At 39.5% G+C, this 13,901-nt stretch overlaps 1 protein-coding gene across 1 annotated transcript; it reads left to right on the top strand.

Annotated features, from left to right (window-relative positions):
- Window positions 1-358: 358 nt before the first annotated feature.
- Window positions 359-13,556, top strand: ASNSD1 (asparagine synthetase domain containing 1). Its single transcript, XM_007464977.1, has 6 exons — window positions 359-552; window positions 5,834-5,887; window positions 7,677-7,752; window positions 8,371-9,929; window positions 10,225-10,406; window positions 13,187-13,556. The coding sequence occupies exons 4-6, from the start codon at window positions 8,463-8,465 to the stop codon at window positions 13,470-13,472; spliced, it is 1,935 nt and encodes a 644-aa protein (XP_007465039.1). The 5' UTR covers window positions 359-552; window positions 5,834-5,887; window positions 7,677-7,752; window positions 8,371-8,462; the 3' UTR covers window positions 13,473-13,556.
- The last annotated feature ends 345 nt before the right edge of the window (window positions 13,557-13,901 follow it).

The raw sequence follows: 13,901 nt of genomic DNA, 5'->3' as shown, positions 1-13,901 counted from the left end.
CGGTATTTCTACAGCGCTTCTATTCTTTATATTTACCACTGGGGGGCGCATATAACTCACAGTCTACCGGATGCCACGTGGTGAAGAGCGTTTCAACACCCCATCCACTAGGGGACCGTTCAGGCACCTCTCAGATTTCACAACCAGGCTCTGGTAACGTGCTCACTAATCATTTGTGCGCACGCGTACAACTGCTCCCAGGCCCGATCCGAACTGCGCAGGCGTAAGAGAGTGAGCGCGCAGGCGTAAGGGTGAGCGCGCAGGCGTAAGAGTGAGCGCGCAGACGTAAGAGTGAGCGCGCAGGCGCAAGACTGAGCGCGCAGACGCCATTGGTAGGACTCAAGGAAAAGGGAAAGGGAGGGGATGGAGCCGCTGGGAGCTCAGACATTTTGGGGCTCTGGACTGGAAGCCGCTAGAACGCTGTCCGGGCTGCGCATCCTGCATATTTGACGCTCCGTGGAGATGCCTAGCCGAGGTGCGCGACCCGAGGACGGCTCCGGGCTGGTCCCTACCGACAACTCGACCCAGCACAAGGAAGATCTCAGCAGCAAGGTGAGTGTGGGACAAGGTGACAAGGCCCCCAGGCTCGGGACGGGGCGCCGCTCGCGCCCCAGAGAGGATCCACGGCGGCCGCGTGGTCCGGTCTCGGCTTTGTCGCGCTGCTTTGACAGCTACAGTTAAAGGGAGACCTTGAAACTTGCCCCAATATTAGACCCAGATGGCAGTAGGGCGGGGGTTTAGTTGTTTTGTTTTTCAAATTATGAATTTTTTAAAGTTTTATTTTAAAAATTATCGTACAGTAAAATTTGACCCTTTTTCCTTTTCTCTAAATTTAACACATGTGTAAATTTGTGTGACCACCACCACAATTGGGATACAGAACAGTTCCATGACCCCAAGACTCCCTTTATAGCTGTACTCTCCCCAACCCAGAACCTCGGGCAACCCCTGATTTGCTCTGCATCACGATAGTTTTATCCTTTCCAGAACATCATGTAGATGAAATCGTGGCGTATGCGTCTCTTACTCAGCATAATGTCTTTGAGATTCATAATTACTTTTTTTCTTAAAAAAAAAACAAAACAGGTACAAAGTTTATTATTAGAGACATAGCACAACAACAAGTGGGAGAGCACACAGAGAAACGGTTTAGTTAACATAGAGGCAAGGCAGAGATGCACACCCGGAGAGCAAGGGGTCCCCCCATAATGAGGAGGAGCGCAGTAAAGAGGTGGTGAAGTCATTTATATAGGGCAGTTATTCCAGGTCTTTGCTTACCTTTGGCCTACTATCTGGTTTCTTTTTCCACACCTGACCTGCCCTAGGATCCTCCCCAACATGCATGCGCAACTTTTTTCCAAGATGGATTACAGCCCAGAGGCCTATGGGACGGCCATCACATATTATGGGGTGGTGCCCCCTCCTTTTTGACCCTCAAGGAGCCTTTCTGCGCATGTGCAATGTTTCCCTTGCCCCAAGGATGGGAAATGTATGACCTCTTGATCTTTTCACAGGGTTTAGTCCCACTCTGTCCCTGCCATAAAAATGTCCAATGTCCAGTTATTTACTCTATTTCTGTTGCTGGTTTTTATATCGAGGTGCAGATCTCGAAATATAGACAAGAGTCCGGTCATAAATATGTAGTGTTGGAGCCCGTTTGTCTCTTGCTTCAGGAAATGTAAACAGAGAGCTGGTAATTAAGTCCGGTCTGGAGCCCATCTTCTCACTCCAGGAAGTGTGAACAGGAGGCCAGTTGTAAATGTCTAGCCTGGAGCCCATCTATCTCCTGCCTCAAATTCCCCCTGAGAGATGTGAACCCCAATACATCTTTATTGGGAGGTTGAAGGGCAAAGGTCTGTTTTCTGCAGCTTCTTCATGCTGACATGGGGCTCGTAGACCCTACCTAGTTGGGGTCACAGAGCTCTCGTCCTGTCTCATTAAGGGGCCCATTGATTTCTGTTGGTATTCCGAGGAGTGGCTGGAATCTGCATCACTGTCATCTTGTCTGGGACACCGTTGTGTCCTTAGAAAGAACAAACTAGACAAGTAGATTAATAAAAGGCAGGGACCAAAGATCAGTAAAAGAACTATTGTGACCAGGGGCCCAAGCAGGAGTAAGAACCAGGTTACATTTGATAGCATTACTTTAACTGTAGTCCAGATAGTGTCAGCGCTTGGGTTACCCTGTCCAAAGGAATGAAGCCATTGAGCACGGTCATATAACTTTTTGATGTCTTTTTCTACTAACCCAGTGTTATTGACGTAGGTGTGACAGACCTAGTTAGTAGTTGGAGGAGTGACAACCTGAACGTTAATAGACAAAATAGATCTCATTTCTTTTCAGGAGATAAAGCCTGAAACCCAGTCTGCACCTGACGCTTTGGGGTGACTTGTAGCCAGGTAGCCAGTTGTCTAGTTTCATTTAAGTAGGTTTTAACTTTTAAGGTGGTAGTAACACATAGATAACAGGTGCTATTGGTCTGAAAATTTTCTCCTTAATAGCCATAGCAGATGTTACCATTAATGATGTTAGTGTTTTCCTAGGTATGAGAAGATGTAAGAATTTGGGCTCATAAAATCTTTTTCTGAAAATATCTGACTATCTGAAGGGCTGTCCTACCAGTTTTTCCCAGAGCACAGAGTGCCTCATTTCTTTTTCTTTTTTAAAAAATATTTATTTGTTTATTTATTTATTTATTTTTGGCTGTGTTGGGTCTTTGTTGCTGCGCGTGGGCTTTCTCTAGTTGCAGCGAGCAGGGGCTACTCTTCATTGCGGTGCGCAGGCTGCTCACTGCAGTGGCTTCTCTTGTTGCGGAGCATGGGCTCTAGGCTCCCGGGCTTCAGTAGTTGTAACATGCAGGCTCAATAGTTGTGGCTCATGGGCTCTAGAGTGCAGGCTTAGTAGTTGTGGAGCATGGGCTTAGTTGCTACGCGGCATGTGGGATCTTCCCGGACCAGGGGTTGAACCTGTGTCCCCTGCATTGGCAAGCGGATTCTTAACCACTGCGCCACCAGGGATGTCCCCCAGAGTGCCTCATTTCTGATCTCCACCCTGAACTCCTTTCAGGAGGTGTTGAAGGTCAGCAGCTGCAGTGGCCATGATTTAGTCCTTGTAGAGGTAGCTGGCAAGGGTCAGTTACCAGTCGGCAGGACCCCTTCATGGTCATAAGTTTAACCATGGTTTGGGGGGCATTTCATGACTATTTCATCTCACAGTGCTAGGAATGCTCATTCCTGGGTCTGGCAAAGATTTCGTTGACAGGCCACTCGATGTGGTGTTACTGGACTAGGCCCTGTTAACAGTAGCCAAAAACCTCTGGACCACTTGTCTTACTAATCCCTTATGGTCCAGATAAATATTCCCTCTTGTTACTTCTTCCCATATTTAGAGTTACACTGTTGCAATCATTGATCTCATATGGAACTGTGTATCATCATTTTATCAGAGGCTCAGTTACACATTTGGTAATGTAATAAGCAACAATTTTGTAAAACAGGCAATATAGAAAACAATATAGCTAGCAGTACTAGTAAGGTCATAAGTAAGAATTTAAGTCAAGAACTTCCATTAGGTGTTGCCCAGTATATACCCAGGTTATCTGACTTAGTCTGTTCTGTACCAATCCTTATCTTTCAGGGAAATTATATATTGGCATTGTTCATAAGGCATTTGCCCCAATTTTTTAGTGTAACTAGACTGAGTATCCTTAGTATGATTTAATTGTTCCCAGCATAGAGGAGCTGATAATGCTGCTGGGAACCTAAGAGTTTCCAATCTCAGGAGGGAGCAGGTAGAGAGAAAGATAAATGTTTTAATTTTACCCACAGGTGTAAATTACCAAATTGTTGTAAACCATAAATAACTTCAGGAGAAGAGCTTCTTTATATCTTCAACTCCCAGCTTTCAGCACGATCTGATCTCGGAGAGGCAGCAGTGAGTGATGGCACGAAGCAAGATCTTAATTCCCTGCCCAGGAATTGAACCTGGGTAGCCTGGAAGAAAACCAGGAATCCTGGCCACCACAATCCCTGGCTCTTGCCCCCAGTGAAAAATGTGTTTCTCACGGAGGCAAAACTGTAAAAATAGGTACAGAGTTTATTATTAGAGACATAGCACAACAAGTGGGAGAGCACACAGAGAAAGTTTGTTTAGTTAAGATAGAAGCAAGGCAGAGATGCACACCCAGAGAGAAAGGGTGTGGGCATCCTCCCTAATGAGGAGGAGCCTGGTTTGGTTTTTTTCTATGTACTCTTTTAATACTTTTAGAAATACTGCTCACCTTAGATCTGCTGCCTGTATTCTCTGTCTCAGAAAATGTCACCACCATCCATCCAGTTGTCCATGCCAGTAACGTGGGAGCCAACGTTTATGTACATCAGGAAGTCCTATCAGTTTTATTTTAGAGGCCCATCTGAAATATGTGTCTTTATCACCATGTACACTCTTAACCATCCTAAACCAGCCACTTTCATCTACTGAAGGGAATCCTGCAAAGGTTTCCTAACTGGCCTCTCCTCATCCATTGTTACCTTCTTCCAGTATGTCCTTCACTTTAGCCAGAGCTACGTTCCTAAAACAGGTATCTGATTATCACTGTTCTGCCCCTCCCCCCCCAAAAGGGAGCCAGTATAATATAAATCTTAACTGTCATAAGCAGGAAAAAAAAAAAACTTTAAAAATAAATTTGAGATGAGGATGGCTATAGCCTTTAAGGTAATAGATGTCCTAGATAATACTTTGGTTCTGTCCCAGACTGACAGTGCATCTTGGGCAAGTCTCTAATACCTCTATCACAGTTTCCTTGTCTGAAGTACTAAAGTATACCTGCCATTCCTAAAATGAATGGGAAAGTGCTGTTCAAACAGAAGCCTCCAGGAGGTTGTACAAATTCAATCCTGGAATTCAACTCAATCTCTAGTCAGTTACTACAGTGACTGTCAGCTGGAGACCAGAAGGGTACACATCTGTGAGGAATGAATTTTCAGACCACACACAGCCCACTCTGATTACTACCATAGCATGCCACTTATACTGATGTATGACAGATCCGTGAGGCTTCCGAGGTAGGCCAAAATTATAAAATATGCTTTTAGAGGCTCTAGTGATACTATTATAATCAGTCATGTTCACAATATAGCTACCATTACTGAAAAGAGTTTAAAAGAAACTTAGTTGAGCCCTCTTCTACTAATAAAAAGTGAGACCTAGTTCAACAGTGCCAGCCCTGTGCTAACCTTTGAGATGTAAAGCAAAGATGGAAAGTGATGGGTCGTACTACCCCAGGTAGGGCACTTACTGCTACTTGCTTCCTCTGAATGTCTGGCTGTACCATTTAGTACATAAATCATGAAAAGTATGGGAATGGGGGTGGGGGAGGGAGTAACCCACTCTTCATTCCATTTGGTTTTTTTTTTTTTTTAAGCTAAAGTATAATTTAAAAGAAATCATTGAAAAATTGGTATTACTTTTGGGTTTTGGTGCATACTGTCTTGTTTTTGTTTGTTTGTTTGTTTTTTTGGTACGTTCTCTATTTTAAATAAAAGACGTAAATCTTACTTAGTAACTATGGCTCTTGCCTGAATATGAATGCTGGTTACCAACACCCTGTCTGGGCTCAGTGAGCCGTCTAACACTTTGTAAGTCGAATCACTGTTTCTTCCCTCAGCTTTCCCCCACCTGCACTTCCACACAGCTGCTGTTGAAAAGAATCTATATATTCACAGACTGCCCATTTGGACAATCAATACTTATCCCATGTCTTTAATTTTAAAGGGCCCTCACTGAGCATACTTTGATAACCTCTGATTTAAGAATGTTTTCTTATTTTAATAGATTAAAGAACAAAAAATTGTTGTGGATGAACTTTCTAACCTGAAGAAGAACAGGGTGAGTTATTAGAGTTATTCCAAGCAGTATGTGGGAGGGTTTGATTATATCTTATTAACTATATACAAAAGTTATAAGAACTACATATAAGATTTATATTATATTAAAATTTACAAGGTTTCAGCATCTTTTTAGTTAATTGCAAAAGTGAAGTGTCTGTGATTTTTTTTTTTTTTTTTTTTTTTTGAGTTGACAATGTAAGTGATTGGTACCTTGGGAACCTTATGCAAAAATCTCATGGCTCTCAGAGAAGCCACACTGTAACCATCAAATAAGTATGTGTGTATTTCCAGGGGGAGAGGGGATGCAGGAGGCTTCCCAGCAGCACAATATGGTAGCCAGAGGATTCCAAACATCCAAGTGTTATTTAACTGATGCCATGGCTGGAACCAACCAGGAGACCATGATGACACTTCAGTTTGAGAACCTAGAGTAAGACTTACGGTCATCTCTACCACTTGGCCATTGGAGACAGTTAAGGATCTGACACACCGATTTCTAGGAGACTTAGATATACTTTATGCCAACTCATCATCCACCAAAACTGAAAGCAGGACACATACTGATGAAAAGTGGTGGGACTGTGACTCATCCTGACCCACAGCTATTGATTGGCATTCCGGTATCAGACCCTTGTGGTATGCGGGCCTCTCACTGTTGTGGCCTCTCCCTTTGCGGAGCACAGGCTCCGGACGCGCAGGCTCAGTGGCCATGACTCACGGGCCCAGCCGCTCCGCGGCATGTGGGATCTTCCCAGACCGGGGCACGAACCCGTGTCCCCTGCACGGCAGGCGGACTCTCAACCACTGTGCCACCAGTGAAGCCCCTGATTTTTTAATATATATCACATATAGTTACATACATGTTAACCATAGCTGTTGATAATCTTTTCCCCATCATATGCATGCAATTGACATTACCTTTGAACCAAATGATATTAATTGTATTATGTTATCTTGCAGCCATAGTCACTAATGGTATTTATTTTATACTTGAATTGGTGTTTTTTTTTTTTAAATAAATGAACTTTAAGTCTATTGAGAAGAGTAGAAACTATTCAAGTGAATGTGAATAATTGTTTAAAAAAATAAATAAATAAATGCTTCCCCTTCCTTCCCCACCCCACCCCAGGTTTTATACTCAAAGCTTCCAAATCTTTAACATGGTTATTTAACTCCATTTACATTAATGTATTCACAAACAAGCAAGCTACTGTTTCATGGGTCATTATACTGCCAAAACATATATTTTAAAGTTAAATGATTTGAGCCCTTTAAAGCATTGTAGAGATTACTTGGTAACTGACATGTTAGACATTTCTGATACAGGTACAGTACAATTGATACAAACTTTCTAGAGGGCAAGTTGGCATAATGTATCAAAGTCTTAAAGCTGTGTAACACTTTGATCCAGCTGTTCTATTTATAGGAATTGATACCTAGGAAAGTATCATGAGAGTGCAAAAAAATTTAGGTACAAAGACATTCATCTCAACGTTGATTTATAATGGTGAAAAGTTGGTAACACTTAAATGACCACATAAACTGAAATATTACTAAAGAAAAATGGTGTTATAGTATATGCAGGGAAGAAAGTTTTACCTCAGTGTTAATGGTAGCAATTTCTAGATAGTTGGATAATGGGTGAGTTCTGTTTGTTTATCTGTATTTGCTAAGGTATTGTTCTGAACATGTTACTGAAGTTCAAGAATAGGCAATAATAGGGTTCAGAGTTTTGACATCTACTTTTTAGAATAAATCATGATATTAGCCTAAATTATGTTTTGCAGAAAGTATATAGGCAGCAACAGAACAGCGACATATTCTTTCTTGCAGACCGAACAGAAATGCTTTCTGAAAGCAAAAGTAAGTTTTTTTGGTACATTATATAGAAACACACAGAAATTCTTTTGTGGGCTTTCTGTAGAAATTCATGATGGTGCCTAAATTATACTGTCTACATCTGAATGTTTAAACATATATCTAAAGATGGGATGGTGGTATACCTGTTAATAAAATTAATGCAATAGTTTGTTTTTTTTCAAGTTAGCCTTCCAAGGATGAGTCAACAGTAAAAATAAAATTTTAAAAATATAAGATGTGTTAGGAAGCACTAATAATTAACGTAAGCTTTAGAGTTTTAGACAGATCTAGGTATGAAATATTGTTCTACCACTTTCTACCTTTGTGATTTTGAGTGAATCACTTTGAGCCTCCAAAGTCTTATGGGATTTAAATAAAATAATATGTATATTTAATGTGCATAGCCCCATGCCTGGGTCAAAATAAGCACTTAACAAACAGAAGCGAGTTCCCTAAATACTAAACATTCTTCATTAGAAGCCTGTTGTAAATTATTATTCAAACTAACATAGTACATATATGTTTTGATCTTGGAAAATAACCTGTTTTGCCCTTTGAATTACTAGGTAAAGGTTCAAGAATTTTTATTTCACTTAGTATGTCTTCTCCCTTCCCCCACAGATACATTGGATGAGCTGAGGAAAGAATACCAAGAAATAGAAAACTCAGAGAAGACCAAAATCAAGAAATAGTCAACTTGATTTTACATAGCAATGTGTGGCATTTGTTGTGCAGTAAGCTTCTCTGTTGAGCATTTCAACAAAGATTTGAAAGAGGATTTACTATGTAATCTTAAACGGCGGGGACCCAATAGTAGTAAACAGTTGTTAAAGTCTAATATTAATTACCAGTGTTTATTTTCTGGTCATGTCCTTCACTTAAGAGGTGTGTTGACTGCCCAGCCTGTTGAAGATGAAAGAGGCAATGTATTCCTGTGGAATGGAGAAGTCTTTAGTGGAATAAAGGTTGAAGCTGAAGAGAATGATACCCAAATAATGTTTAATTATCTTTCCTCTTATAAGAATGAATCTGATATTTTGTCACTCTTCTCAAAAGTCCAAGGTCCTTGGTCTTTTATATATTATCAAGCATCTAGTCATTCTTTGTGGTTTGGTAGGGATTTTTTTGGTCGTCGTAGCTTGCTTTGGCATTTTAGTAGTTTGGGCAAGAGTTTCTGCCTCTCTTCGATTGGCGCCCAAACATCTGAAGTGGCCAATCAGTGGCAAGAAGTTCCAGCATCTGGAATTTTCAGAATTGATCTAAAGTCTACTTCCATTTCCAAATCTGTTGTTTTAAAATTGTATCCTTGGAAATATAACTCTAGGGAGGATGTTATCAAAGAATGTGTTAATAGCCTAACTCAAATTTCAGCAGATTTGCCAACATTTGTATCAGTGGCAGCAAATGAAGCCAAACTGTATCTTAAAGAACCTGTTGTTCCTTTAAATATGATTTTGCCACAAGCCGCATTTGAGATCCATTGCAGTAGCATTTGCAGCGTCCCACCGTCAAGAGAGACCCTTCAGGTCTTTCTTACTGATGGACACATGAAGGAGGTAGTTCAGCAGTTCATTGATGTCCTGAGTATCGCAGTCAAGAGACGTGTCTTGTGTTTACCTAGGGATGAAAACCTGACACAAAGTGAAGTTTTGAATACTAGTAATAGGAAAGCAAATGTTGCAATCCTGTTTTCTGGGGGAATTGATTCCATGGTTATCGCAGTGCTTGCTGACCGTCATATTCCTTTAGATGAACCAATTGATCTTCTTAATGTGGCTTTCATGACTAAAGAAAAGACCATACCAACTGGTTTTAACAAAAAAGGGAGAAAAGAGAAAAATAATTGTGAAAAATGCTCTGAAGAATCCTCTAAAAATGTCACTGCTGCTGCTGCTGCTGCTAATCCTGGTGAGCAATTCAACGTACCAGATCGAATCACAGGAAGAGCAGGGCTAAAGGAACTACAAGCTGCCAACCCTTCCCGGATTTGGAATTTTGTTGAAATTAATGTTTCTCTGGAAGAACTGCAAAGATTAAGACAAACTCGAATATCCCACTTAATTCAGCCCTTGGATACAGTGTTGGATGACAGCATTGGCTGTGCAGTCTGGTTTGCTTCTGGAGGAGTTGGTTGGTTAGTGACCCAAGATGAAGCAAAACCATATCATAGTAGTGCAAAGGTATGACACGGTATTTCTACTCAGGATTTCTGAGACCTAACTTTGACCCTTAAAGCTTTTAGCATTTAAGTTGCAAGAATATAGCGTATTTCAGTTGCATTTAAACTATAAAACAAAGTATATGACTTTGTAAAAATTGGGCCTATTTTACTGTTTTATGACTTTGCCTTATGGCTTTTCTCTGAAAACGTTACCTTTGGGGTTATCATTTTTTAAGCTTGACTTTTATCTTAGTTATTTTCCTTACTGTATAGTAGATAACATTTTTTATATGGATTTCTTTAAACCTCTATAGGTAGTTCTTACTGGAATTGGTGCAGATGAGCAGCTCGCAGGTTATTCTCGTCATCGAGTCCGCTTCCAGACACACGGGCTGGAAGGACTGAATAAGGAAATCGAGATGGAACTGGGTCGAATTTCTTCTAGAAATCTTGGTCGTGATGACAGAGTTATTGGTGATCATGGAAAAGAAGCAAGGTAATTCCTATTATCTATCTGAGGGTTTTGGGGTAATCTTGTAAAGACAATAGACTGTAAAAGGAGATTTTTAGGTTCCTTTTTCTTTGGAGACTTGTTCAAATGACTAACAGTAGCAGCAATACCTTGGCTTTATATTACAAACACAGTCGGTCAGAAGCAAAGCTGGAGAAGAGCCAGAGGAACAGTTTTTCCAGAGCTCATTCTCCAAGAAATGGCTTTTCAGTAATTTTCAAATATGATACAATGACATGATTGCTTTTAAGACTACCGTGAAAGACTGTAAAACTTGAGGTAATGCAATACTGAGAGAAGGTGTTTAAGGGGCTTTGTTTTGTTTCAGATGTTTGCTTTCCTCCCAATAAGGGCATAGTCCTACTCCCAAGCTTTCTCCTCCAATGTTACAGAGCCTGACCTTGTCTCTACAGGCATTTCTGTATGTACAGGCATACCTGGAGATATTGCAGATTCAGTTCCAGATCACCGCAAAAAAGCGAGTCATGTGAATTTTTTGGTTTCCCAGTGCATACAAAAGCTATGTTCACACTGTACTGTAGTCTATTAAGTATGCAACAACATTATGTCTAAAAAAATGTATATACCTTAATTTAAAAATACAAAATAAAAAGCAATCACAAGGTAACATCAGAGATCACTGATCACATATCACCATAACAAATATTATGAAAATTTTGAAATATTGCGAGCATTTCCAAAATGTAACACAGAAATGTGAAATGAGTAAATGCTGTTGGAAAAATGGCACCACCAATAGACTTTGCTCATTGCAGGGTTGCCACAAACTTTGTTTGTAAAAAAAATTAAAAAATAAGGCAGTATCTATGAAGCACAATAAAACAAGGTGTGCCTGTATAGATCCATACTGATTTAAATGGTGGTTCCGGTACTGGATTCCCCTCTGTCATATGTTTTTTGAACACAGTTTAGTCATATGTTGCAAATTACCTAAAAGTTTCAGAGATCAAGCCACTTTTGTGTGTATATTCTTTTTTAATCTTAGGGGTTTGTGTTTACCTACAACATATTTCTGATGATAGTAAACAAGTGCTTGAATACAACTTTTTAAAGCATTAAGGATGAAAGAAGATGTTTCATTTAATTATAAAAAGCAGAAATTTGTTCAAGTTGGTTAATTTATTAAGTGATGGTTTTATTACAAGGGTACGACGAGCATGCAAGAACAAGGAGTCCAAATAAGCTTCGTGGGAATTGGAGCATCATAATACACGAACTCTGAGACTTCATTGTTTCTTGTCTCTACCTTGTCATTCCTGTGTTGCCAGTTCTGACATGTAAAATTATCATAATTTTCAAAATTTCATTATAAAGAAATAAGTAATGCCACAATACAAAGTGTGTAAAATGTTTTCCTTTTGAAGGGTATATGTGTATGAGAGAGAGAAAGAGAAATTCAGTCCATTATTTCAGCTAGGTCAGAGAAAAGGGAATTTATTTTATTCAGTAAAAGCAGTTAATTCTAAAGACCCCCAGAACTTCCCTGGCGGTCCAGTGGTTTCAGACTCCATGCTTCCACTGCTGGAGGCGTGGGTTCAATCCCTGGCTGGGGAACTAAGATCCTATATGCCACATGGTACAGCCAAAAAATTTTAAAAAGACCCCCCCCCCATGACATCCTTGGGTAAAAATGGATGTGAAGGATGTTTAAAACAGCAAATCAGAATTGTAATTTAACAACTACCAATTATAGTGGCTAGATTTAAACCGATTTATTATGGATTTTGGCATACATATTAACTGTAATCTGTTAGCTTCTCTTATTTAAATTTGCTTTCACAATTAATTCATTTTTATAAAATATTTTGTATAACAAATGCCTTTACCCTTTCTGATCTTTCTACTTAAGTTAGAATGAAATGTAATGAAATAGAAATACTAGTGTAATTGTATTGCATTTTGAGGAATTGGGAAGGAAGGGGGTGAGATTAGAGTATTTTAAACGAAAAAAAGAACAGAATTTGCTAGAAAATTAGGGAAGCCAAAAGAGCCGAAAGTTTTTTTTTTAATCTAATATTTTGTCCTGTTACACCAATTTGTCGCCATTTAAGCAGTTTAAATGTAATTATAATTTTGATACCATAAAGTTTTGCCATGAGTAAATGTTTCACAAGTTCAGGAGAGTAAAGTTTTGCCATGAGTAAATGTTTCACAAGTTCTATATTGGTTTCATATCCCTAAAGTTCAATATCTTTAGATAGTAAAGAGCAGACACATTGAATAATTAACTCAAGACCTTGCTTATTTTCAAGGCATCTCCAAAGATTTCTTGTGAAACAATTTGAAATTATTTTTTGACATCATAGGCTTAATTTGTTTATCTATTGAGGGAAAATTTCTTTATATTTTAGCATATGTATTAAAATTAGACAAGTGTTGTGAAATAGTTTTTAATGTGATTAAATTTTAGCCATAAAATTGTATAAATAACTTGTGGCCTCTCCCGTTGCGGAGCACAGACTCCGGACGCGCAGGCTCAGCGGCCATGGCTCATGGGCCCAGCCGCTCCGCGGCATGTGGGATCCTCCCAGACCGGGGCACGAACCCGTGTCCCCTGCATCGGCAAGCGGACTCTCAACCACTGCGCCACCAGGGAAGCCCCCTAGAATATTTTTAATCTAGAAAAATAGTGCCCTCAAAAATAAATTTATACTGTAAATATTAACATACTGAAGAAAATGCAAAAGAAATAATCACAACAGATTGATTTTTTTCTTTAATAGTAGTTATACTTTTTATTTTAGATTTCCTTTCCTGGATGAAAATGTTGTCTCCTTTCTAAATTCCCTACCGGTTTGGGAAAAGGCAAACTTGACTTTATCCCGTGGAATTGGTGAAAAACTAATTTTGCGTCTTGCGGCAGTGGAACTTGGTCTAACAACCTCTGCTCTTCTGCCGAAACGGGCCATGCAATTTGGATCCAGAATTGCAAAACTGGAAAAGAATAATGAAAAGGCATCTGATAAATGTGGAAGGCTCCGAGTCATTTCCTTAGAAAACCTTTCTATTGAAAAAGAGATTAAACCGTAATATTTCACAGTGTAACAGGATTTACTGAATGGTGATTTAAAAACTCTGCTGCTTTATTATTGTATAATGTGGCTGTAAAATTCATTATGTGAATTTTTACTTTGTAGCATAATACAACCAATTTAATCAAATTGATACTCCAGAGAAAGAGATTATACTTGAAAGAACAACCTGGATATTTTAAACTGTGGTATTAACATTGTTTTGAACTCTTACATGGTAATTTCCCACCAGCAGCACTAAAAGAAGGCAGCTTTTATTGACTCTTCATGGTAGCTATATCCAGAAATAACTCAATTTGTTACTGTTGTTATTTAACAGATAAGAAAACTAAGGTTTAGAGAAGCTAAACAATTTGTTTGAGGTTCATACTCCTGAGAGACATGTAGTACATCTCTTTAGACAGCTCACTGTCCCACTCTGAGAACT

This window comes from Lipotes vexillifer, unplaced genomic scaffold (assembly GCF_000442215.2).
Source record: "Lipotes vexillifer unplaced genomic scaffold, Lipotes_vexillifer_v1.1 scaffold903, whole genome shotgun sequence".
Classification (NCBI taxonomy): domain Eukaryota; kingdom Metazoa; phylum Chordata; class Mammalia; order Artiodactyla; family Lipotidae; genus Lipotes; species Lipotes vexillifer.
Note: the sequence above shows the minus strand (reverse complement) of the source record. Positions and strands in the feature narration are given on the sequence as shown.

Coding starts and splice junctions, on each gene's coding strand:
- ASNSD1 (XM_007464977.1), top strand. CDS start 8,463: ATGTGTGGCATTTGTTGTGCAGTAAGCTTCTCTGTTGAGCATTTCAAC. Junction 9,930..10,224: donor CATATCATAGTAGTGCAAAG/GTATGACACGGT, acceptor AAACCTCTATAG/GTAGTTCTTACTGGAATTGG. Junction 10,407..13,186: donor GATCATGGAAAAGAAGCAAG/GTAATTCCTATT, acceptor TTTTTATTTTAG/ATTTCCTTTCCTGGATGAAA.